General features: G+C 32.6%; 1 protein-coding gene across 14 annotated transcripts; it reads left to right on the forward strand.

Annotated features, from left to right (window-relative positions):
• Window positions 1-1203: 1203 nt before the first annotated feature.
• On the forward strand, window positions 1204-17761 carry LOC147407325 (uncharacterized). 14 transcript variants are annotated; one of them, XM_086435833.1, is made up of 9 exons: window positions 1205-1510; window positions 2855-2925; window positions 11605-12123; window positions 13851-14139; window positions 14262-14326; window positions 14918-15116; window positions 15217-15313; window positions 17104-17186; window positions 17285-17761. In XM_086435833.1, the coding sequence occupies exons 4-9, from the start codon at window positions 13869-13871 to the stop codon at window positions 17329-17331; spliced, it is 762 nt and encodes a 253-aa protein (XP_086291959.1). In that variant the 5' UTR covers window positions 1205-1510; window positions 2855-2925; window positions 11605-12123; window positions 13851-13868; the 3' UTR covers window positions 17332-17761. The 14 variants fall into 14 exon arrangements, 12 of the variants coding, with proteins under 12 accessions (XP_086291960.1, XP_086291965.1, XP_086291959.1 ...); XM_086435834.1 differs by lacking the exon at window positions 11605-12123 and having other exon boundaries at window positions 1204-1510; XM_086435835.1 differs by lacking the exon at window positions 2855-2925.
• The last annotated feature ends 6672 nt before the right edge of the window (window positions 17762-24433 follow it).

A 24433-nucleotide genomic window follows, 5' to 3' on the forward strand; every position in this document is an offset into this window, starting at 1 on the left:
TCATTGAGATTCGTATAGAGATTAAATTCCAATCTCTCTTCATAAGGGGGTTTAAAAGAGTAGAGTCCATTGTTGTGTTTTATTATATTGGAAAAAGAAAGACAATAAAATTAAAAGTATCATCGAGATTCGTAGAGGAATTAAATTTTAACATATCTTTATAAAGGGGTAAAGAGAGTGGGCGTTCAAAATTATGTTTTATGATATAGATAGATTAGAGTTCACCCATGCCTATGACATGGGCATCCTTTCTCAGGTTAAGAGGGTAAAAGTGTAAAAATAAAGTTGCAATACGTGGTGGTAATTTAACATGACCTACAAACACTTCTCAAAATCGACATGAAATTAATGGGTTTGGATATTATTGAAATTTTTTGAGGTTAAAGAGGTAAAAGATGAAAAATCATAAAATAGATTAAAAAGAGTAAAAGAATAAAATATATAAAATTATATAAGGTGAAGTGTAAAAGAAATAAAATGGATCTTATAAAACTATAATTTAATTGGATGGTTAAGAGTATAAAAGTGAAAAATAAAAATAAAATTAGAATGATATTATTAAAGAATTTTGAGGTTAAATAATAAAATATGTTAAAAGGGGTAAAGTACAAAATATAATAAAGTTAAAAGAGTGAAAATAAAATCGAGGGGTAGAGAGAAAAAACAATAAAAATAGTTAAAGTAGATCCCACACAGAGGTTTGTGTTTCACAACTATACTAATTCAGTTATGTTTTATCATATAGATAGATTACCCCACTAACTTTATTGTATTTCGATTTTTTATTTTCTATCTCATTTCTTAATAAAACACAATGGTGAACCTCACTCCTTTGTTTCAAGATATATACTCATAAATAATATATCTTAATACCCCATTACCTATCTTCAAGATTACCTGTCCAATCATCTATATTATTTTTTCTCTTTTTATCCTTTTCTAACAATACATTTTCAAATTTATTGTTTTTCCTCTTTCACTATCTAAATCTTGAAAAAGATGCTTGTGCCTAGTCTTTATTTTTATTTTTTTAATTCGGATACATTCAAAAGAACCAAACCAAGTAAATTTGATTTTCGAATCACTTGGATTTTGGGTAAATTTTGACCCCCTTTACTTTATTCTAATTCATTATTAAGTACCTAAAATGTCGAGGTTAGTAGTTTTAAATATTAAAAACTACTAGCCAACTTCATCAATCCATCGATCTCATGTCTGCAAGTTAATCGTTTGAGAGTGCTAAATGGGAATAAGTAGTTGTATTGGAGCCAACTTCAGTATGTACAGGATTGTTACCGAGAGGGGTGATTCAGCTATTAGAAAAAGATGGCCAAGAGATGACAGATTGACACTCGAAACTCGAGGGACATCTTGGTGAAAGAAAACGAACCAATAGGCTTTGGACGTATTTTGTGGGAGAGGGACTGAATACTGAGTGAGTAGGGTTTTTATCATTTGTATTTCTTCTCTCTTTGCATCCTTCGCTCCGTTTATGCAAATGTTCGACCAGGTAAATTTCTCATATCTTTCTAGTTCTTTTCTGCAATCTCTTTCATTTCATCCATTTTGATGTTGTGTGCTGTTGCCCTAATTTGGACTAAATCACTTGAATCTTCTTTGGTTAGTTTGTTATTCCCTTTTTTTCTTGTTATTTTATTGTGATCGATTATAAATTTGTAAGCGACTCATCGAAATTCCCGATGCATTGGTTATCTATCCGAGTTTTCGATTGCCAGGCAATCGGATCGTAAAATCAATCTGTTTAGACGGATGCAAGATCGAATTAGTGTAGAAATCAGTGGAAATTAGTCGAGAGAGAGACAAAAATTTACCCAACTTTATTTTGGGAGTGAATGAAGCAAAGAAAATGAGTAAAAATATTGTTTAAGCTTTAAATATTATACTCGATCATGCTTAGCAAGTTCTTTGAAGGCTATTTAGTTTGGAAGTTGATGTTCACATTAGATCATTAGTGAACCAGAACATGCCGAATTAACAAACCAAAGAGTCTAAACCTCAGTTAAATTTGGCAAGCGAACATCGTGCTTATAGTTCAGATTCGAAATTGATTTTTTTTGGTAAAAATTGGATAGCATTAAAAATGTGATACAAGAATCAGGGTTTTTAAAGCGTATGAGGCTTACATCTCAAGATACAAGGATCACTTAAAACATCTTGAGTGCGAGGAAGAAACATAAAAATAGTTGAGGCATATGCCTCGTACCAAGAGGAGTCCAAAAGGCATACGCCTCAATGTGGGTTGTGCCTAAGACTGAAATTCTTATCTATATTGGAAGTCATAGGGAAGAAAATGGATTTAAGGATGGAATTAAATATGCAGTATTTATAGACAAAAGTATTGTTTCTCGGAGAACAATCAATATACTTCTTGTAGAGGATAAAATCGGTGTTTCATCAGGATCCTGCACGTGCCCTATTGAGGACAAGAATTGAAGGTTGGAAAAGCAATTGCGAAAAGTAAGTGGCATTCAGGACACGTCAATAATTCAGCCCTGCCCAACGAGTGGGTAGGGCATAAATCAAAATGATCAAGTCAGAACATTTGTGCGATCCTTTATCTCACTTATCAAGTTCCAAGACTCTCGGAAAAATCCCAAGATTTTCAGAGCACGGTAAGGAGAGTTCCATTTTAGATTTAGGATCCCTGTGATTGTGAGATCCACCATGATCAAATCCTGAATAAAGGGGAAACCTTGATCTTAGGGACATCCTATGTAATGGAGGAAGGATCCAAAGTGAAGGGGGTCCTTCTTTTCGGTCCCCTGGAGATTGGAACTAATACTGGTGACATCTTTTCTGCAACTCTAACTTGATCGTCGGAGAGTTATGGCAGGTACCACACCGGTGCTATCAGGGAGGAGCAAGGAGCGTCTTCTTGGAACAACTGATTCGAAGTAAATTGAGGTAAAACCCAAATTTGCTTCTACACTTCTAATGTCGAATCAGGATCAATTTGGATGGAAATAAAGATGTATGCCTCTTTGACTGGGGTGTGCACCTTACATGTTATCTTTTTTTCTATAATCTAAAAGTTATATATTAGTCATGTTTTTCATTTTCTTCCTCTCTTTTATCTTTGTATTTCTTTTTTGTCACTAACATGCAACATAATTGGAACATTTAAAAATAAATTTTAATATTAAATAGTAATGCATGCAAGAGAGATTTTTGATTGATTTTATTTATAAATAAACTCTTATAGTATTTAGCAATACCTTCAAATGCTGAGGCATGAGGCAAAGCGCTCGGTGGCCTCCTTTCTTGATACGATGGAGGGGGTAATTTTGAAGAGTGGGGTGGGGTATGGGACATTTTTGGTAGGCGGGTCACAGTATTTTCAAAGGCGCGCCTCGAGCCGAGGCGCACTAAAAGGGTGTTGAGGCGACCAAACATTTTAGGTGTGGTTGAGGCGTATAAAGGGTGTACGCCTCGACTTAGGCTTGACTGAGACACAATGTTTTTGTTGAGGCACTCAGTTCTAAATCAATTTTTCTGTTTTAAATTTACTTTTATTTTCATTGAAGTATTTTTATACACCTATACTGTCAATATTATCAAACAGGTTGCTATGGATGTTGTAGAAGCATTTTATATAGTGGAAGATTGAAAATGATTGGGTCTTCAAATTATATTTTAGTGGTGGATGTGAACTTTTTATATTTGTTTATTATAATGGTGGATAGTGGATGGTGGATAGTGGACATTCTTAGTATTGAGTATTGGTTATCGACTCTTAATTATAGGGGATTAAAACTTGAATCTGGATATGAAGATTGAAACTTGGAATTTTAAAATTACAATGTGTTGGTTATCTTATTTTTAATTTTTAATTTAAATTATTTATATATTTCGTACTATTTATTTTAAAAAAATCATGCACACAAGGCTTACGTGTCAAGGCTTACTCCCGAGGCATTGGAGATCCCAATGTCTCGCCTCACGCCTTAGTGCCTAGAATCATTAGGCGGAAAAGATGAGGTCTTCTCGTTAAAGTCCTTTTCTACTCGTTTGTGGATCAAAACTATCCTAGTTTCCCAACACCTTCAGTTTGGGTCCCAAGAGTTCCGTCAAGGGTTGCTTTCTTCATTTGGTGTGCTTCTTTGGAAAGAATCTTGATGAATGACCAATGCATGAGACGGGGAGTGGTGGGGTCTAATGTTTGCCCTATGTTCTTGCGGAGTGTGGAGTTAGACTAATCATGTTTTGATTCATTGTCCTGTAGTGAGTTGGATTTGGTAGCATTTTATTGGTTTATTTGGTGTGGAGGGTTGTTTGTCATGGTTTGTTCAAAGTGTCTTAGATGCTTGGATGGTGTGGGCCAACTCATTTGTAGATTCCAAGGGACTCGTTTTGAGCATTACCCCTTTTACAACTAGTTGGGGGATTTGGAAGGAGCCTAACAACCAAGTTTTTGAAGGAATGCGTGAGCCGATTGAGAATCTAGCAGTGTCGGTTTTGGGTTTTTTTATTTTTTGGGTGCAAGGTGTTTAAAGAGGTTTGGGGGTTCTTCTTTGAAGACTTTTCGGTGAGGTATTAGATTTGTTTTATTGTGTCCTCTTGAGTTGGTCTTTTGTTCGTATTATCTCATTTAGTGGTCAGCTCAACTGCTTTAATGAAATGATATTTTGTCTATCAAATAAAAAGTGCCTCGATTCATAAGCCTCACATGTTTTAGATTCTAAAAAATAATATAACATATGTAAATTATTAATACTAAAAAGTAAAATTAGGGTAACTGCCACATATTTCCAAATTTCAAATTCACGTAATTTTGTTCCAAGTTTTATTCCCTATATTACTATTTTAGTAAGAAAGAAATATTTACTATTTCAATAATTGCAAGTTTCTATAGTAAATAGCAATAATGTATTATAACAAAAAATATAACTAATACTATTTTCCAATAAATTTCTCTATGTAATTCTAAATAGTACAAAAATTATTTATTAATCAAATTATTATTTTTTTTTTTTTTTTTAGGTTGCTAATATTACTATGTTATGCATGACTTTAATTCTAAAAATGCTCCAATTATGTTGCTTGCCAACAACAATACAAAATAAAAAAAAGAGAGAAGACGAAACAAAAGTACGCTTAATATATAGTTTTAAAAAATGTAGAAAAATTAACGCAAGGCGTATGCCTTAGCCAAAAGTTTTACTCCTTAGCCATGCTTTACTTTGAGGTGTACGCCTTTTGGGCGTCTCTTGGTTTGAGGCGCATGCCTCAACTGTTTTTATGTTTCTTCCTTGAGCTTTAGGGCATTTTTAATGAGTCTCAACTTGAGATGTAAGCCTCACATGCCTTAGAAACAATGGTGTTCATTATTATAGGAAAAATTTTATTTATACTTTTACAATATATATATAAACTAATTATTTGCTTGAGAAAACTTTCAAATATAAAATGTTATTTTCTTACTAAAATGTAAAATAATAATATTTTATATTTTAATTTATGCGAAGGATTAAAACGTGGAATTTTTTTTATGTAGACTTAATATTTGAGATGCGGAAATATGTGTGTTAGGTTAATTTTTCTTTACTTATATGCATATACCCCAAAGGCTTACTGTTTGAGACGTTGATCAATTAGTTCTTTGTTTCACACCTCAGAGTTTGAAAACATTGATTAGTATAATTCAAATACAGTTGTGATTCAAGAAAAAAACAGCTGTTAAAAAATATAAATAACATTAACTTTTACAACCACTCAATATTTAAAAATAAGTTGTTGGCTTTCCATCCTACTTAAAAATCAAAATCTTGCCATTGATTCTACAGTAGGAAGTACTGCTCTATATACTTCTAAATCTCGCCCCAACAAAAGTAGTCACAAGACTTCCTCACCTTATCATACTAAACCCAAGTCAGGTTTATGGTTTTCTTATCAAACATTTTCTTAACAGAAGCAATCAACGGTTCATTCCATAGGAAAATCTCCACAATTTTCAAAGGACTGACCCACATGTCAGATATGTGGAAAATCAGGCCACAATGCACTTTATTGTTATCATAGGATGGATTATGCTTATCAGGGACGTTACTCACCTTAGTAGTTTGTAGTCATGGTTGCTTAAAACAATGTCACTCTCTTTGCTCAATCGTGGTACATTGATAGTGGAGCTACAATTAAGGAGAGTTTGTTATGTACATGTACAACACATAGACTAGATACATAGATAGAGAATAAGAATGCTAAAACATAATCTAGACTTCTTATGTTGATCTATAGAAGATATGGGCAAATTCTGAGATTTAGTCAAATCTCTAGATTGTTGTAACTGCTGCTGATCTAGAGAAGATATGTGTATATTCTGATTTGATTTATGTTTAACACTTACATGAGTAGCTGAAACAAATATCTTCTCAATTTCACTTATTAGATCCATAGGTCTACAAAACAGTAAAAAGTAAATAAACCTTTTACATCAATTAGCAGAATCTGTTAAATAAAGAAAGAACAAGAACCAAACATATTTGGTTCTTATCTCAATAAGGTGAAAGTAAAAGATAGTGTAGGGAGTGGGGGTGTACAATCTCCAAACTTTGATTTTTAGTAATTATGTCTCAATGTGAAAGATCCTAGATTTTGTTTTAATTGTAAATTGATTTTAAGCCCATATATATCTATCAATAATGTCAAATCTAATGAATTTAAAAAATAAGAATTACAACCATTAAAGAAAATCCATAAGAAAAAAATTTGATGAACTTTAAAAGGAGAAAATAAAATCAAAGTTGATTGGAAGGAACAGAGAAGAAATACCAATAGTTATTTGTTTTGGTGGTGTTGTGCCTTTCTTTAATCGTCTTTTCGTTTGTTTGTTTTTCTTCGATTGATAGAAAGGGAACGTTGTTTTGCTCTGCCTGAATAGAGAAATACCAACTCAACGCTTTAAAATTTTTAGGATATCTATTAAATATTTCAATGCAACTCTCTCACATGCACACACGTTGCAATGCGCCGAACCCGGTCGGTCCAAAGTGTTCTAACCAATGGGTCAAACCGACGAACCTTAAAATATATTTTGTAAGTAATTTTAGGGTGTGTTTGGAAGCGGTAACTAGATATTTGACAGCTAGATTTCTTTGTCACAATCTCTGTTTTTGAGTCTGTCACTTGAACTCCCCTTATATATATAATCTTACAAGAGAGGTAAGTACAATTGTCAAAACTTTAGTCAATATAGAATTAGAGCAACTCCAACGCAAAGAGCCATACTAGCTAGGCATAACTGGTAAGCATTTTATTATGGAGAGCTCCAACCGTACTCTCCAAAACGGCTCTCAACTGTCGTCTTTTTCACTGCCAATAAAAAGAGAAAATCTTACTCTCTTCTTTTGCCTCTTCCTCATTTTCTCTCTTCAAATAATTTCAAAATGCCTCTTCTGTAATAGAGTGTTGGAGGTACATCTCTACGCTCTTGCTCTACAAAACAACGGTTGGGAGGGAATGCCTAACCCGAGCCTGATTGCATTGGAGTTGCTCTTAGACCAAATCCATGTTACTTGGTTCATGGGTTTGTAGTTTGTTTAGTTTGAATTCGAGTTTGTGGTTTGTGGTTTACCAATTTAGAATAAACTCGAGAAACAATAATGAGGGCATTTTAAGGTTGAATAGAAGAGTAGACTAAAAACGAGGTTGAAGTCAAGATAATTGGTTTTGGGTAGAAAAAATAAAAGATTTTATAGTTAAAGTTGAAGATGAGGACATTTGGTCATTTTCTATTTTTGTATTAAAAAAGAGCAAGGTCAAATGGGTATGTCATCAGTTTGTAAACTTAGTTGAAATCTCATATATCATCAAAATGTTGAGGAGTATATAAAAAAATTGAGCACTAATTCATACTTGATAGTAGTTTTAAAAAAAATTAAACTGGATCGGCCGATTGGACTAGGGGTGCAACTTGGTCCGGTTCAAACCGAGAATTGAACCAAACCGAGAGCTTTGGATTGGTTTGGTTCTTGGTTCATGCCTTATATACTATAGAACCAAACCAAACCGAGAATCGAATCCTTATAACAATAAAATTATATATAAATATTATTAATCTATTTAATAAACTATACACATTTTTATGGATAAATTGATTATTTTTTTATGGATAGATTAATAGCAATTTTTGGATGGATGGATTAATGACTTTCTTTAATTGATGGAAAAATTATTGAATTTTTTTTTAATGGATACATTAATGATTTTATTTTATTGATGGATAGATTAAGGCCTCATTATATGAAATTTAATATTCATATTTATTTATTTTCATTAAAAATATGTTGATTCAATTAGGTGTTTTAACATATTGGCAACCCATAGAAGCGAACCAAACCGACCTTAGCTCGGTTCAGGTTGCTTTGGTTCTATGGCAATTTGGTTCGGTTCCGGTTCTCATTTAATGGAACCGACCTAGGATGGTTCGGTTCTGATTTTGCCTCAAACCGAACCAAGTTGCACCCCTAGATTGGACTAGACATGATAGCTTTTACTGCTAGGGTGAAATGAAAAAACCCAATTAAAAAAAAAATCAATTGGCCTGGTTCAACCAGTTTAATCAGTGACCCAATTGGGTTTATGAAATGATCAGTCCAATTTTGCGGTGATTTTTAATATACCCCTTTTCAATTTGGTGAATATTTGAGATGTCCTTTGTGTTTTGAAATTTGATTATATGCCCAATTTTACTTAAGCTCTTCCTTTATAAGTGAAAAATATCGAACTTAGTAAGATTTTAGTTGATGGGCCCAAATAGATTGTTAGGTTGAAAAAAATTAACACTAACCCTTTAAAATTCATTCTTTGACCAAATTTAAAATAAATATATAATTTTTTCGGCTTGATCTATGCTTTTTTGAAATTATCGATTACTTAACTCAAAAATTTTAAATTCAAATTTAACGGTAATTTTTTTTGTTTTGTAGAAGTTCTTAAAATCTTGTAATCTACATCCTCTAGTATTAAATCATGTTTTTGAAATTGAAGTTCCTTGATTTTGGGAAGAAACTAAGGGCATGTTCGGAAATGGTAGTTGGTAGGAGTTGGAGTTACAACTCGCACCTTAAAATTCTAGTTGGCTGTGTAGTTCACCAATGCCATGGAGCTGCACCGTCAAAAAGGTCCTCAACTCTCATTTTTAAAGGAGTTACAACTCCCACCAATGTGGATGGGATTTACAACTCCATGCACAAATCTTTAATCCCAAAAATTGAGTTGACTCAACTGAGTCATCTAGTATATAAATCATTCAATTCACTTTACGTTATTTATAATGTAGATTCATATTGAAATAATTATAATTTTTTAATAAGGTGATTAGAAGGGCTTAAATGGGTTGGATTTTATTCGAAATCCGAGTGATCCGAATTTAATGGGCTTGGACCTTTGGAGTTGATTGAATAATAATATGGGTGGGTCGGATATGGGTTGATGTCCCTTACCCTCCTTACCCTGAGTAGGATTCGAGTCAGATACGGATCCATCCTTGTATTTGCCTATATCCGAATGATATATTGCTTTGAAATTTTTTTTTTTTTTTTTTACTTTTCAAAATATCTTTTTATCTACTACTTTAAAATAACATGCATTCTTAGAAAATAAATAAATTATAATAGCAAGATAGAATAATATAGAAAATAGAAGAAAAAAATATATATAACAAAAAAAATGTTGAGGAATCTAAAATTATCCGACTCGAATCAAGTAATTCGGTCGGGTCAGATTTGAATATGAATTTAGTGTAATAAATATGATTCGGATATGGTTTTAGCTGATAAGATTTGAGTCGGATTCGGATACAGTTCCAAATAAAAAATTTGGATCTGATTATGGATATACTTAGATTCGGCCCTAACCGACCCATTTTAACCCCTAGATAAAAATTTGTTTCTCACAAACTAATATTAATTTAAGATAATAAATATTTAAATTACTAAAAATTAATTATTTTATCAAAATATATATGAAATTCAGCTGGCCTGGTTGAATTTTATTGACTATGACAATATTTTGCAAGTAATAAAGAAGTCATATCAGATCTCAGTCAAATGTGAATAATTCATCGACTGAATTCCTGCATGAAACCAAACATCGGAGTTCATTTAAGGAGTTCGAATGAACTCCAATAACCCCAACACCAAATCCAACTAGCTACCGCCACCAAACACACCCTAAAATTACTTGCAAATATATTTTTGGGTCCGTCAATTTTACCCATTGGTTGGACCACTTTGGATCGATCGGGTTCAGCGCATTGCAACGTGTGTGCGTGTGAGAGAGTTACATTGAAATATTTAATAGATATCCTAAAAATTCTAAAGTGTCGAGTTGGTCTTTTTCAGTTCATGCAAAGCAACACAATGTTCCCTTTCTATCAATCGAAGAATAATAAATAAAATGAAAGATGATTAAAGAAAGACATTACACCACTAAAGCAAACAACTATTAGTATTTCTTCTTCTCTGTTCCTTCCAATCAACTCTGATTTATTTTCTTATTTTAAAGTTTGTCAAATTTTTTTCTCATGGGTTTTCATTAATAGTTGTAATTTTTATTTTTTAAATTTATTAGATTTGACATTATTGATAGATATATCTATGCTTAAAATCAATTTGCAATTAAAACAAAACCTAGGATGTCTCACATTGAGACATAATTACTAAAAATCAAGGTTTTGAGATTGAATACCCCCACTCCCTACACTATCTTTTACTTTCACCTTATTGAGATAAGAACCAAACATGTTTGGTTCTTGTTCTTTTTTTATTAAACAGATTCTACTAATTGATTTAAAGGGTTTATTTACTTTTTACTGTTTTGTAGACCTATGGATTTAATAAGTGAAATTGAAAGAATATTTGTTTCAGCTACTCATATAAGTGTTAACCATAAATCAAATCAGAATATGTACATATCTTTTTTAGATCAGCAGTACAACAATCTAGAGATTTGACTAAATCTCAGAATTTGCCAGTATCTTTTACAGATCAACATAAGAAGTCTAGATTAGGTTTTAACATTTTTATTCTCTAGCTGTGTATCTAGTCTATTTGTTGTACATGTACATAACAAACTCCCCTTGATTGCAACTCCACTATCAATGTACCACGATTGAGTATAGGGAGTCACATTGTTTTAGGCAACCATGACTGCAAGCTGCTGAGGTGAGTAACGTCCCTGATAAGCATAACCCATCCTATGATAACAATAAAGTGCATTGTGGCCTGATTTCCACATATCTGGCATGTGGGTCGGCCCTTTGTATATTGTGAAGAGTTTCCAATGAAATGAACCGTAGATTGCTTCTGTTGAGAAAATCCTAAACCTGACTTGGGTTTAGTATGATAAGGTGAGGAAGTCTTGTGACTGCTTTTGTTGGGGCGAGATTTGGAAGTATATAGAGCAATACTTCCTACTGTAGAATCAATGGCAAGATTCTGATTTTCGAGTAGTAATTCATAACCAAATAGTTCTGCTTGAAAGTCATCAAATGAGATGCCAGTGAACTCGAAGTATTGAATGGATTAAACTCTGGATTCAAACCACTCATGATATAAGAAATCAGATCATTGACTGTCTTGCCAGCTGCTGCAAGATTATCAGCCAATAATTTGGCCTGGTGAAGGTATTGCAAGAGCAAGTGTGATTGCCTTGTTTAAGGTTCTGCAATTGACGTTTCAACTAATTGATTCGAGAGTGAGATTGAGAAGCAAATCGATTTGCCAGAGAGGTCCATACCTGACGACAAGTGCTCATACCATATATTGTGGAAAGAACATTTTCAGATAGTGTTGCATTGATCCAACTAAGGAGATATTGATCTTTGCTGTTCCAAATTTGGTAAGCCGGATTAATATTGCCATTTTCCTTATCATTGGAGGCAATGAGATGTTTAGGAGGGCAAGGTTCAGATCCATCAACAATTCCAATAAGATTGTGGCTTCGAAGTACAGGTAAAAACTAAGATATCCAGAGGATCTAATTGGATCGATCAAGTTTCACAGAAACAAGATGAGAGATGTTGGGAATGGTAAATGATGCAGCCATGATTATCAAAGAAGTAGAAGTGGTGAATCTGTGAACCAATTTGATGAATGGTTAGCAGTAAGTGCTTCATCTTATATTCTCTTTATCTTGTTTCTATATTGTCTTCTGTTTGTGTCTATGATTATACTGCTATCCATCTTTTGTGACTGTTGATGGTCTTCTTTTTTGGGTAATCTTCTCGGGTTAGGAAGTTACCCTTTGTTTGAAGTCACATGTCCAATTGGTGGAGATCCTCAAGAAAGAAACATTGAATATGTTGAATGTATATTTTTCTCCACTCTTGAGTTAGTCATACTCCAATTAAACCTCGTGACTCTCTTATATTCATAGTTCTCCCCTTCTCCAACAGATCAGTCTTTTGGAGTAGTTGGTTGGTTAACATAGTATCAGAGTATTAGGTTCTATAGGTCAGGGTTCTAATTTTTCCACCCTTATGGGTGAGGGGAGTGTTGAGTGTATATTTTTCTCCACTCTCGGGTGAGTCATACCCCAATTAAGCCTCGTGACTCTCTTATATTCATAGTTCTCCCCTTCTCCTACATATTAGTCTTTTGGAGTAGTTGGTTGGTTAACCAAATAAATAGAGACGAAGATTATGATCCCTGAAAGTGTATTACATTGCCCTAGTTTTATGTCATAAGTATAAAACAACATCAGTATCATATACAATTAGTACATGATCATTGAAGAGAAATGTCCAATTCCATTGTATTATATATGTCATAAGTTGAGGCTTGGACTGATACGAAGTGTACCTTGAGAATCACAGCAACTTAGAAGCGGAAGATAAAATAAAAGCTCACTATGCAAATACTAAGGTTTTCGAGTTTGATAGATAGTGAGGCTCATTCAATTTGAATCTACATTGTCGAAGTTATCTTGCATCAAGATCGACACATGGTTTCACTATGCTATTTGTTTATTAGACTATACTTTTTCTGCATAATTCAATTGGCCAATAAAAATTTGACAACTAATTTGTAATATAAAATTTGACAATATATATCCAACTAACAAGGAAACCGGTATTAGATCTTTCTTTGCAACTTAAACCATGTTATTTTATTTAGTATTAGTAATCATTTTTCTAATTTTGTGTGCTTGGAAGTTCCACAAGAACTTGTTAAACCTATATCCAATGATAATAGAATGAACAACTTTAGTTTCCTCTTTGTTTGAATTTATTTAAATGGAAGAAAAAGGTACATACCTAATATTGCAAGCTTGAATGAAGAAGTCACTGTGTCATGGAAGGAATACCTCACATAGTCAAATTCATTGAATGGTTCATTTTGGTAGAAATGGCGACTCAGCAGACTTGTAGATTTACTAAAGCATATATGGATGTTCGTTGGAGCTCATATTTTCAATTGACATTCTCGACGACCTCATGATGTAGATGTTTATGATTGGGTCTGTTTGACTTTTAAATGGTGTTCTTGCTCCCTGTCAGGTGTTTATGTGTTGACATGTATAAACCATGTTAAGCCCTGTTGGTATTAGATCTTTCTTTGCATCTTAACCGATTTCTCTTTAAGGATTAAAGTCTTTAGGAGGATTGGTGATGCAATTTTCCCATTTAGTTAGTTTAAAATTTGATAGCACATCTAAGATGCCACTTTTTAAACTCCAACCTTCCACCTTTTGTTGAGACATATGAGGTGTAAATTTTGATAAATAAAACTATATATTACAGTTTGGCTAAACCAGATGAGGTGTCAAATATGAAGACAAATCAGCAGAACTTCCATAGATGCTCATTGTGACTTTTGTGGCCTGTCCAGGTTTATTATGTGCGAGAGATGCGTGAGCTTGTGCTTCTACTGCTCTGGAATTTACTCCATCTTGCTGTCAGCATATCACATTTTGTATTGGGTGCAACTAATACTTTTCAAAGCTATATTATCTCAAGCGGGTTATTAAGGAATTACAAAAATCTTGATTTAACTAAACTCCGATACCTAGCCATTGTGGTAGACAGTGATGAAGCTCACAATACTTCAAAAATTGTTAAGCTTTTGTGTTGGTTGTCAATAATTGGTGTGAAGCATATCTGTCTTTATGATACGGATGGTAAGGATGCAAGAGCCAATCCTAAATGGGTAACGAGTGTTGTACTTCTGATTTTTCTACATAAAAATTATTTATATCTCATGCTCAATCTCTCTAGCTTATGTTATTTTCAATTGTGTTAGGAGTGCTGAAGGAATCCAAGGAAATCATTTTGGAGGAACTAGATGATGCAAGATCATGGGAGGTGGTACTTTCTAGTTCTATCTATGACTGTAAAATTTTACTTTTAGTTCCATAAACATCCTCTATACTTATATAGTTGTTTTTATTCATTTGGGGGATCCCTTCCCATAATCCATTCTCCTCAATGATGATTGGAAAGCACAGCAAGTCTACTTGTGTTGGGTACTTCAAAGCTGTCTTTTAGGCAATACTGATATAATTGGTCTAATGAGTTGGCTAAGCTTGAAAGATGCCCCAAGTACTGCTCAACCCTTTTCTTCATGCATCCTCTTACATTGTTCCACAACTTTCCCAAATCATGTCGTTTTAATAAAAGAAGATATATTAATCAACATTTTTTGTTGCGTTTAAGAAGTAATATTTATATTGTTGTTTTCTCTATTTTAAACACATATCATGGTCCAGCCGATGATTCGCATTGTTAGAATTATGAGTCAAACCTTCATATCAAAGTCTCTCAGTTATGTTAGACGGTCAAAGTCTTGAACTTCGTTTTTCTAGTTACTAGTTATTAGAATAGAAAATTTTAGTTTGTATCAACTCTTTAACTGTGAGGTTGTTACCCGTGACAGAATTTTTATCCGTTTTCATGCAGGACACTGATGAAGTGTATTCATTTCTTGATCAAAAGCCTATTACTCTAGAATTCGCTTCATTCTCTAATGGAAAAGAAGCTGTAGCTAAAGCAGCTAACTTTCTCTGTTCAAATTATTTGAATGGTGCTAGTTCAGGTGGAGATCAGGATAACCCAATCTTTACAGAACCTAAAATGACCGAGTCGCTGAGAGCCGTTGGTCTGTTTTCTAATTCCTATCTGTTCATGACTATGCAACTTCTTTATTTCATTTTTTTTTTATATGGAACTTTTCACACTGAAGATGTTTGTGATGTTAGGTTGTGGAGGGCCAGAACCAAATTTGCTTCTAATTTATGGACCTGCAAGGTGCCACCTAGGATTTCCTGCATGGAGAATACGATACACAGAGATCGTGTGAGTGTTCTTCCTCAATTGCTTTGCTCGATATTTTTTTTTTCAGTTTTCTTAAAACTTTGTCAACCTAATAGATTTGTTTATTTATTCTTTGTTGTTTGGGAAAATCGTAAATGCTCTTTACCCACTGGAACATATCTTATAGGGAAAATTTTGGTGAGACTCATTACCCAAAAATACCTCACACAATTTGCAGACCAACATTTCGTTATCAAAAAAAAAAAAAAAAAATACATGCCAGCACATGATTATGTGGTCAAGTCAATTTAGAAACTAGACTTGACCATAAGAGGTCTTTTCGATTCTTCAAAATTAATTTTTTTCGTAATTTGTTAACAATTAATCTTAGTGGCAGTTTAGACTTAATTCTAGGTCCACGGTCATGACTAGGAGCACTTAGGATTCGGTGGTTCTGACCACTCACATAATTTTTTATTTTTTCCCAAATTTGGAAAACTAATCCGAATAAGGATCAGCTGTTTAAATTAGTGAATCAATGATTTTCCAATTAATCCCCCTTCCTCTCCAAATTCTATCTTCTTCAACCTTCAAATCCCAAGAATAAGATGTGGTTTTTATGAAGATGTTGATGGGTTTTGGGGAAGAAAACCAAAAAAGTTTCATTTGTATGATCCCCAAAAAAAGAATTCTGAATTTTTTTCGAAACTTTTCTGGACTAACCTCTTGCCGAATACAAGCTTGGTTACTATGGTTCTGTTATGACAGAAATGCAAGAGCTTGTTCAAGTCGAGAAGAAAAGGTACAAGAGGAGAACATTTGAAGAAGAGTTGATTGAAGTATAAACTCAGCTCTGTTTTAAGATTGTATTTAGTGCTTTTTTTTTTTCAGAAAACAAAAAAGATAAATATAATTCTTAATTTTGAAGTACTAATAATAGTTAATAAAATATATTTATTTGACTTGTCCTTTTTGATCCGTGAGTTGTTTGTTTGACTTGATGTATATTTGAGTTGAGAGGAGTTTTCGACTTCTAAAATTATGGTTACAAGGAGTCCAGCTTTTAATGTGTTCTACACATTACTTTACCAAAAATCCCCTCGAAAGGATAAAAACATTGGACTGTCCAGCATTTTAATGTGTACCTATTGGGCATTTTTGTCCATGGGAGTAATAAAACACTAGACAGTCCAGCGAGTTACTAAAACGCCGGACTGTCCAGTGACTTAAATTGTTTTTTGTAATTTTTGAAAAAAATATATTCTTTTTTATAAATATTAAAATATGTAACAATCTTTCAGTAGTTTTCCCAAAGAAACAAGATTTATCGACATAGTTTGGGCATGGGATCATTGTGGAATACTTAGATAAAGATCGAAGCTCTAAAAGGGCGGGAGGATGACCAAATTATATGGACTGATGTGGTAAAAAACAGATCTGAAGAGACATGCCTCATAAAATTTCTAGTTTGGGATGAAGTTGCAGAGCAGCATAGGTTAATGTTGTTAACCCCTAATGTCCAGATACTGATAAAGACCCGATTGAACCCTTTTGGCAACTTTACTATTCTGCTTGAATAAAACTGACACGTGTCCGCGGGTTACAATTCCTTTACTAAGACAGGATAATACATCAGTCCACCTATCATTTTTTTTTCTAATTATCATAACGTTGCATCTGTAACATTTGTTATCTCGATTCCTCTTATATGTTTATGAGGTGGTGGTTGTAGATATTTCAATTCCTTACTTTCATGAAGCGGGTGTACTGATTACTTCATTTCGATTCTGTTGCACCTATTTGTTCTCCTATGACTGTGTTTGGTGTTACAGACATATGGGACCATTGAAATCCATGAAACATGGTGCAATGGTGAAAGCTATTTTCAAGTTCACAAAGGTGCACCAAAACCATGGTAAGTGGTTCACAAGAACAAATCTCCCTCAACATATGATGACTTATCTTGAAGAAATATAATTCCTTTTTGATTGTTTTCACTGTGCCATTAGGTAGTTAACATGTTTGCTCATGAAGGCCTTCAATTACAACTGCAACAATGAATCAAAAGGTACAGAAAACACCAAAGTATCCTGTTAATCTACCCTATCAGTTGGACAGTTTTTGACTTGTTTATCTCGCAGTTTTGGTTCAGATTTGAAGACTGAATAATTGTTTCTGGAAAATTACAAATATCTCCTGGCTTTCATGACATGGAACACTTCGAATTTTTTTTTAAAGTAACTGTTTGAATGATCAAGCCCGGTCTGCTGTCTACAGAGATACCCGGTTAAAAAAACAAAAAAAAGATTTCTCAAATATGTAAGTCAACTTTTAAATTTTGTGTTGGTCTTTTTAAGTTATGAATAATTCATTATGGTTGGATCATCTTAAAAGTTCGAGGAAGAATAAAAAATAGAGTAAGTACAGTTGTGAAAAAACAAATTAAATGCTTCACCTTAGTTGAAGATGTATAAGCCAGTTAGAAAATCACTTTTAACTGTTTAGTTTACTGAATTCTTTTTGAAGTTTAGAGACTGATTAAGGTGTGATAATCGATAAAGCTGATTCAGGACTCTGCTTTTCAACCCAAGCTTTGCTTATCCATGAAATTTAATGCAGAATGATAAATGGTGTCCTAGATAGGGCCCGAACTCAACCCAATTGATGGGTGAATCTGGGTCGAGTTATGTTGAAGATGAGTTGAGCCATGGTTGGAATATTTCAACCCGATTTCAATTCAGGTTGAATATATGAGCAACCCGACTCATCCCGAACTCGATGCTATATACTAATATTTATATATTAATTAGAGATTGTTTTTATTCTACATTATTATGACTTTTATTTAGTTAATATTAATGTGTACTTTGGTTTGGTATGGTTTGTGTAAATATTATCTCAATGATGTATTTGAAGGATGTGAATTTATTTACTAGTAGTTTTGCTTTTGATGTTGTATGTTTTTTTTTTTTTTTTAAATGTAAAATATGAAATTATTTGCTAATCAAAATGAAATTAAGTTATTCAACTACCCCAACCCGACCAATCCTCATCAACTCATAAGTTTATAAGTCAAACAAATGAATATTAAAATTTTAAATTTCTGAAAAAGATACTAGATATAATAAATAATTTGGCCAAATTTCTAGTCCTCAGCAAATTTCCTAGTCAAAGTGGCCTAATTCCAAAATTTACTCCGTGCACTAGCTCCGTCAAGTTTTATTTAAAAGTCATGATAAAATGATGCGCTAAAACTTAGGTGGTCTGTACGCAACTAACATGGCAAATGCACAGAACCATATATCTTTTTCTTCAGGATATACAAGGAAAAGATCTACGTTTCTGTGCGAGCACTTACCATGTTAGCTGTGTACTATGTAACTCGTTTTATCATTAGTCTTTACTTAAGACTGTCAATGGGTACTCATTTAATTGGAATCACCCAAAAACGTACCAAAAAAGGATTCGAACTGATAGGATTCAGCACCTATTCAGTCCTCAAGTAATTATTTAGATCTTTGGTTCTAAAGTAATTACTTGTACTGAATATGAATATTAATTATTATTATTATTTTTTAAATTATTGAGTTCTACTTTTAGTAAAACAAACAATAATTATTTTGTTGATACTTCTGTACATAATGTGTTGTGTGCTTAAAGGGAAAAGCTTTACAATGACTTGGGGAATTTGCTTATATTTATCATATTTGATTACGGAAAACAGAAACATATAAAGAAGATGAGATTCTACTATCGACTCAAGGTTTTTTTTGTTTTGTTTAAATCTTATTTTGATTCTTAAAAATTTAGAAACATTATCAACAAGAACCAAAATCAAAATGCACAATGTTTCCAATTCTATGTAGCTTGGATATTGGATCAAACCAACAAGTTGACACCATTACTAGCTATTTATAGCATATATCTCTAATCTCTATTTTCTCTGGATCAGATCAAGAATAATTACTATTTTCTCTTAAAGTTTACAGTCTTAGATATCTCTATAAACAAATTTATCTCCCAAAAATAGGAAATCCTTAATAAAATATTTCATGACCGCCCTTTTTGTAACCCTAAAATATTTGAACCTGAGGCTCCACCCCCGAGCTCTTAGGAGAGGGCGTTGTCCCTGCACTTCTGAAACTCTATGTACAACTAATCGAATATAAGACATTTACACACAAAAAACAAATCAAACATTAGTGTTATTTTTTTAAGTGGACTGCATTTTGAGAACTTGTGAGAGCATGAGTTTGGATTTATTTTTATTTTCAATTACAAGTCTGTGATTACTAATTTTGAGAAAATCTAAGATGTAAGCGAAAAATACATGTCCCAATGTCAAAATCCTGTGTGGCATATCTTCCAATCAACGTACGCTGCCAACTTTTACTTTATGGCTTGATTATCCACTTAATCTTAGATGAGATAGTTTTACTTGGTAAGTTCAAAATTTCTACCATATTATATGATTTATTAATTTCTCAGGGGCCACCTGCTAGGGGTCACCCTCACTTACCTGGTGCGTGTGACATGAGGGTATTGCACATGCCCCGGGATTGGTCCTTGGACAAGATTATGGTCTATGGATTGGGCAAAGCCCATATACGAGCCCAATCCGATGTCTACAGGTATACCCGCTTAAAAAAAATAAATAAATAAAAAACTAAAATATATACAAATATATCTAACCATTTTTCAATTACAATAAATATTGAACATCTATTTTTGATAAACTATATATAATCAAATGACTTCAAATTAATTAAATAAAGAAATTCTATTGCCACTTCAACTTTTACTAAGAGTACCGCTAGATGTGTGCTAATTCTTGGCATTCATATGAATCGGGGTGTTCTTAGTAAAAAATGGTGTGGCAGCAGAAGCTCTATTAAATAAAAGACATGAATTTAATTATTATTTTTTTATAATAGAACCTGAAAATCATCCACATCCAATTAAGTTTGAGTTCTGTTAATTTACACTAATGGTTTTTGGACTCGGAAATTTTCATTCAGTCTATATTTGACTGACGTGACAAGGGCACATAACATTTGATCTTTTCCTTGTGTATCATGAAGAAAAAGATTTGTGGTTTTGTGCCCTTTCCACGTTAGTCACGTACAGACTGAGCGAAATTTTTTGAGTCAGACAATCACCACTCGATAATTTACTTAGATCCGATGGGAGTTTAGTGGTTGATTGAAGACTCTAAGGTACATTCCACCTCTTTAGGACCAAGTTAGAATTTTGCAAAGTCCTACCCCTTGTTAGCAATTCAGAATAAGATAAAAATTTGATTCATGGGAAATTCAAGTTCTATTTGATTTTGAATTACAGAAATCTTGTCAAAAATTCGATGAATGGAAAATATGCGGCATATATTTTGTACGTGTATTATCCATCTCATTTCAAAAATTCGAAAACCAAAAATTTGATAATATAATAGAGATGGTAATGATGTTGATGAAATTAGTGACGGTGAAGGTGATAGTAATAGTGGTGATAATGAGGGTATTGACGTTATTTTTCCATTGGTATATGAAAGAGGATCAAAGTCAAGGTCTAATCATCAGTTTGAAAAATTAAAGTATAATTTCAAATAAATGTAGAGGGCCATGTCATTATTTTTTAAAAGATAAAATGGACATTTATCACGTAAAAAGGTGGATTTGTCCCAAATTTTGAAGCATGGCCGCTTCAAAGTCAATTTGTGTTACACGTCACACCTTACAACTTTACACTTTGCAACATACAACAAGTTACAATAGCATTTTTTTTCCACCAAGTTTTATAAAAATTCATAAAAGTCGTAAAAATTTGTATAAAAAAAAATATGTTTTATTCTTTTTTAACTTAAAATGCACGAATTATTCACAATGGTACAATAATTCATATAATAATACTTTTATTGAAAAAAAAAATGAAATTTTCATGAAATTTTCAAAAATAAAAGTGATTTACAAATTATTGGTAAAAAATAGATGGTTCACACTCTAAATCCCTTTTGATGGGGTTAGAAGGTTCAGATTGGGCTGATTTTTTGTGAGGATGATCTTCTCATCAGAGATCATCCTTACTAAAAATCAGCTCAATCCGAAACTTCTAGCTTAAATTTTGAAAAATGTTTATTTTTTTACATATGTCCCTTGAATGCTCTTGCTCATCTCTTTCTCTCTCTCTCTCTAAGAGAGAGAGAGAGAGACTATTCATTTTAATTCCTAAAAACATGTTTTTTGGGTGAACCCATCACTTTTATAATCAATGAATTTGTTGATAAATTACTGGTGAAATCATTGGTATGAAAAAAATCAATGGTATCTTATCAGCGAATTCGTTGATTATAAAAGTGATGAGTTCACAAAATCTCGTGACGAATTCATTGAAAAAACATGTTTTGAAAATTAAAAGGAACAATGTGGTAGACTCAAAATTTTGTCATATTCAACGCAAGAAATGAAGATTCACCCCTTTTCTAATTGGAGTATATTAAGTAAAATTGGGGGTGCCAATAACAACTCTCAAATGTTATTGGGATTTTTCCTTAAATGTGCACAACTTATGTCCAAATTCCAGTTATGGTACACTCTTCATTTCAATTCCCAAAACATGCATTTCAAACGAATTTGTCACTTTTATAATCAATGAATTCGTTGGTATATATACAACTTCGTAGATATTAAAAGTGAAGTTTATAGGTTATAAATATGACGAATACATGTGCCGACAACATAATTCTCAAATCTACCTCCAGATGTGTGAAACAAGATCACAAATGATTTTATTGATTTGATAAAATTAAGAGATACAGATCTCATTACCATCCTCTTAATAATCAAGTGCAAAAATAGTTATGATGTGTGTGTAGTTTTCTTCTTTTCAGGCTTCGCGTGTAATCGACTAAAAAGGTTGTTATGATGGTGGTTTTGTTGTGCTTGATCTTTCCTAGAGTCTTTGTGTGAATTTCTTCTCTCTGAGTGTCGCACTTTATTGATTGAAAATGTGATTTTTTTACTTTGTAGATGTTGTATGGGTGTTTGATCTTCTGTAAAGATTTTTTGTAGATTTTATTCTCTTCACGCTTCACGTTTTATCAGTTGAGAATAATTTATTAGCTTTCAGATAAGGGCTTTTAAGCTTGATCTTCTTTGGAAGTTTGTTGTAGATTTTATTCTCTTTAGGTTTCAAGCTTTATCAATTAAAAATGATTTATTGGCTTTCGAAAAAGGGCTTAGGTTTGATATTCTCTTTAATCATAGTCCAGGTCTCTCTTGAAGAACCTTGTTTCGTCTCTAGAGGAGGGATAAAAACTTTTCTCTAGAGGAAGAGTTTCTATCTTCTGAAATAAAGTGATCCTAATCCCTTCTAAATGATGGAGGCTTTGGTATTTATGAACTTAGTGTAGGAGAGTATTTTCAATTATACCCCCATTTTTAAATGGATTTTACACAATTGGTTTAAATATTATTTAGTTATTGGTCTAATCCATTTTAGTGAATTTTGGGCTTAACCATGAGCTAACATGTTTGTTGGGGGGCCAAATACTTAATGTGGATCACTTGAATTTGATTAGATCGTGGGTTTTATTTGTGAAAATTCAAACCCAGACGTTAGAAGACCCGATCCCATTTAATGGGCCCATTTGGATGTGTGGACCCACCTATGGCTTCTAAGACTTCATTTTTTTTATTTATAAAATTTGTAAAGGTCTCCTGAATTAAAATAAATAGTATACGAAACTTGAAATTTTGTCATATTCAGTGCGAAAATGGAGATTCACTCAATCTTATTATATCGTATGGAGAAATTCAGGGTATAATATTTATGGGGTATAATAAATAAAATTTGGAATGCCAATAGCATCTCTCAAATGTTATTATATCATAAGGAGAAATTTACAAAAGTTTGAAAATTTTATTACTAGTAGCTGATGATCTTTGGATTTCTTTCATTCCCATCTACAGATTTATCAAGCAAGGAAATTTGCTTCTTGAGGGAACGTATTGATCCTTTTGGAAGCTGAGGGCATATTTGTTATTTTTAAAATATATAGGGGCATTTGTCCAACAAGACTGATATTGTTGTCATAGTGGACATGACTAGGAGGAGTTACTCTTCGTTTCCTTCTAAAAAACAAACGCGTCTAACTCAAATCTAGACGACCATTCTCTTCACATCACGGATCCACAATACGTTTAGAGGGGTATTATTGAAAAATGGGTCCTAAAGGAAAGACAATAAAGTTAGATGATATTTTTGGAAAATGGGTGAAAAAAAGAAAGACAATAAAGTTGGAAATATATTGAAGGAAAATGAATAGCAATAAAGTTAAAAGTATCATTGAGATTCATATAGAGATTAAATTTCAATCTCTCTCTATAAGGGGGTTAAAAAGAGTAGAGTCCATTGTTGTGTTCTATTATATTGGAAGAAAAAAGAGAATAAAATTAAAAGTATCATCGAGATTTATAAAGGAATTAAATTCTAACCTATCTTTATAAGGGGATAAAGAGAGAAGGATCCACAATTATATTTTATGATATAAATAGATTAGAGTTCACACGTGTCTATGACATGGGTATCATCTCTTGAGTTAAGGGGTAAAAGTGTAAAAATAAAGTTGTAGTAGATGGTGGTAATTTTAACATAACTTTCAAACACTTATTAAAAATCAATATGAAATTAGTAGGTTGGGGTCAAGCCTAATTGAGTTTGGGGTCTTATTGAAATTTTTTGAGATTAAAGAGGTAAAAGATGAAAAAAATCATATAATGAGTTAAAAAGGGTAAAAGAAAAAATATAATAAAATTATAGGGGGTGAAGTGTAAAAAAAATAAAATTGATCTTACAAAATTATAACGTGATGAGAAGGTTAAATGCATAAAAGTGAAAAAAAAAGTTGGAATAATATTATTAAAAAATTTTGAGGTTAAATAATAAAATATGTTTAAAAATGGGTAAAATATAAAATATAATAAAATTAAACGAGTGAAAATAAAATTGAGGAATAAAGAGAAAAAATAGCAAAAGTGGTTCAAGTTAGTCCCACACAGAGTTTTGTGTCTCACAACTATATTAATTCAGTTGTGTTTTATTATATAGATAGATTACCCCACCAACTTTATTGTCTTTCGACCTTTCATTTTCTACCTCATTTCTTAA

Source organism: Akebia trifoliata, chromosome 3 (assembly GCF_017979445.1).
Source record: "Akebia trifoliata isolate Shusen 1 chromosome 3, ASM1797944v1, whole genome shotgun sequence".
NCBI classification, from domain to species: Eukaryota; Viridiplantae; Streptophyta; class Magnoliopsida; order Ranunculales; family Lardizabalaceae; genus Akebia; species Akebia trifoliata.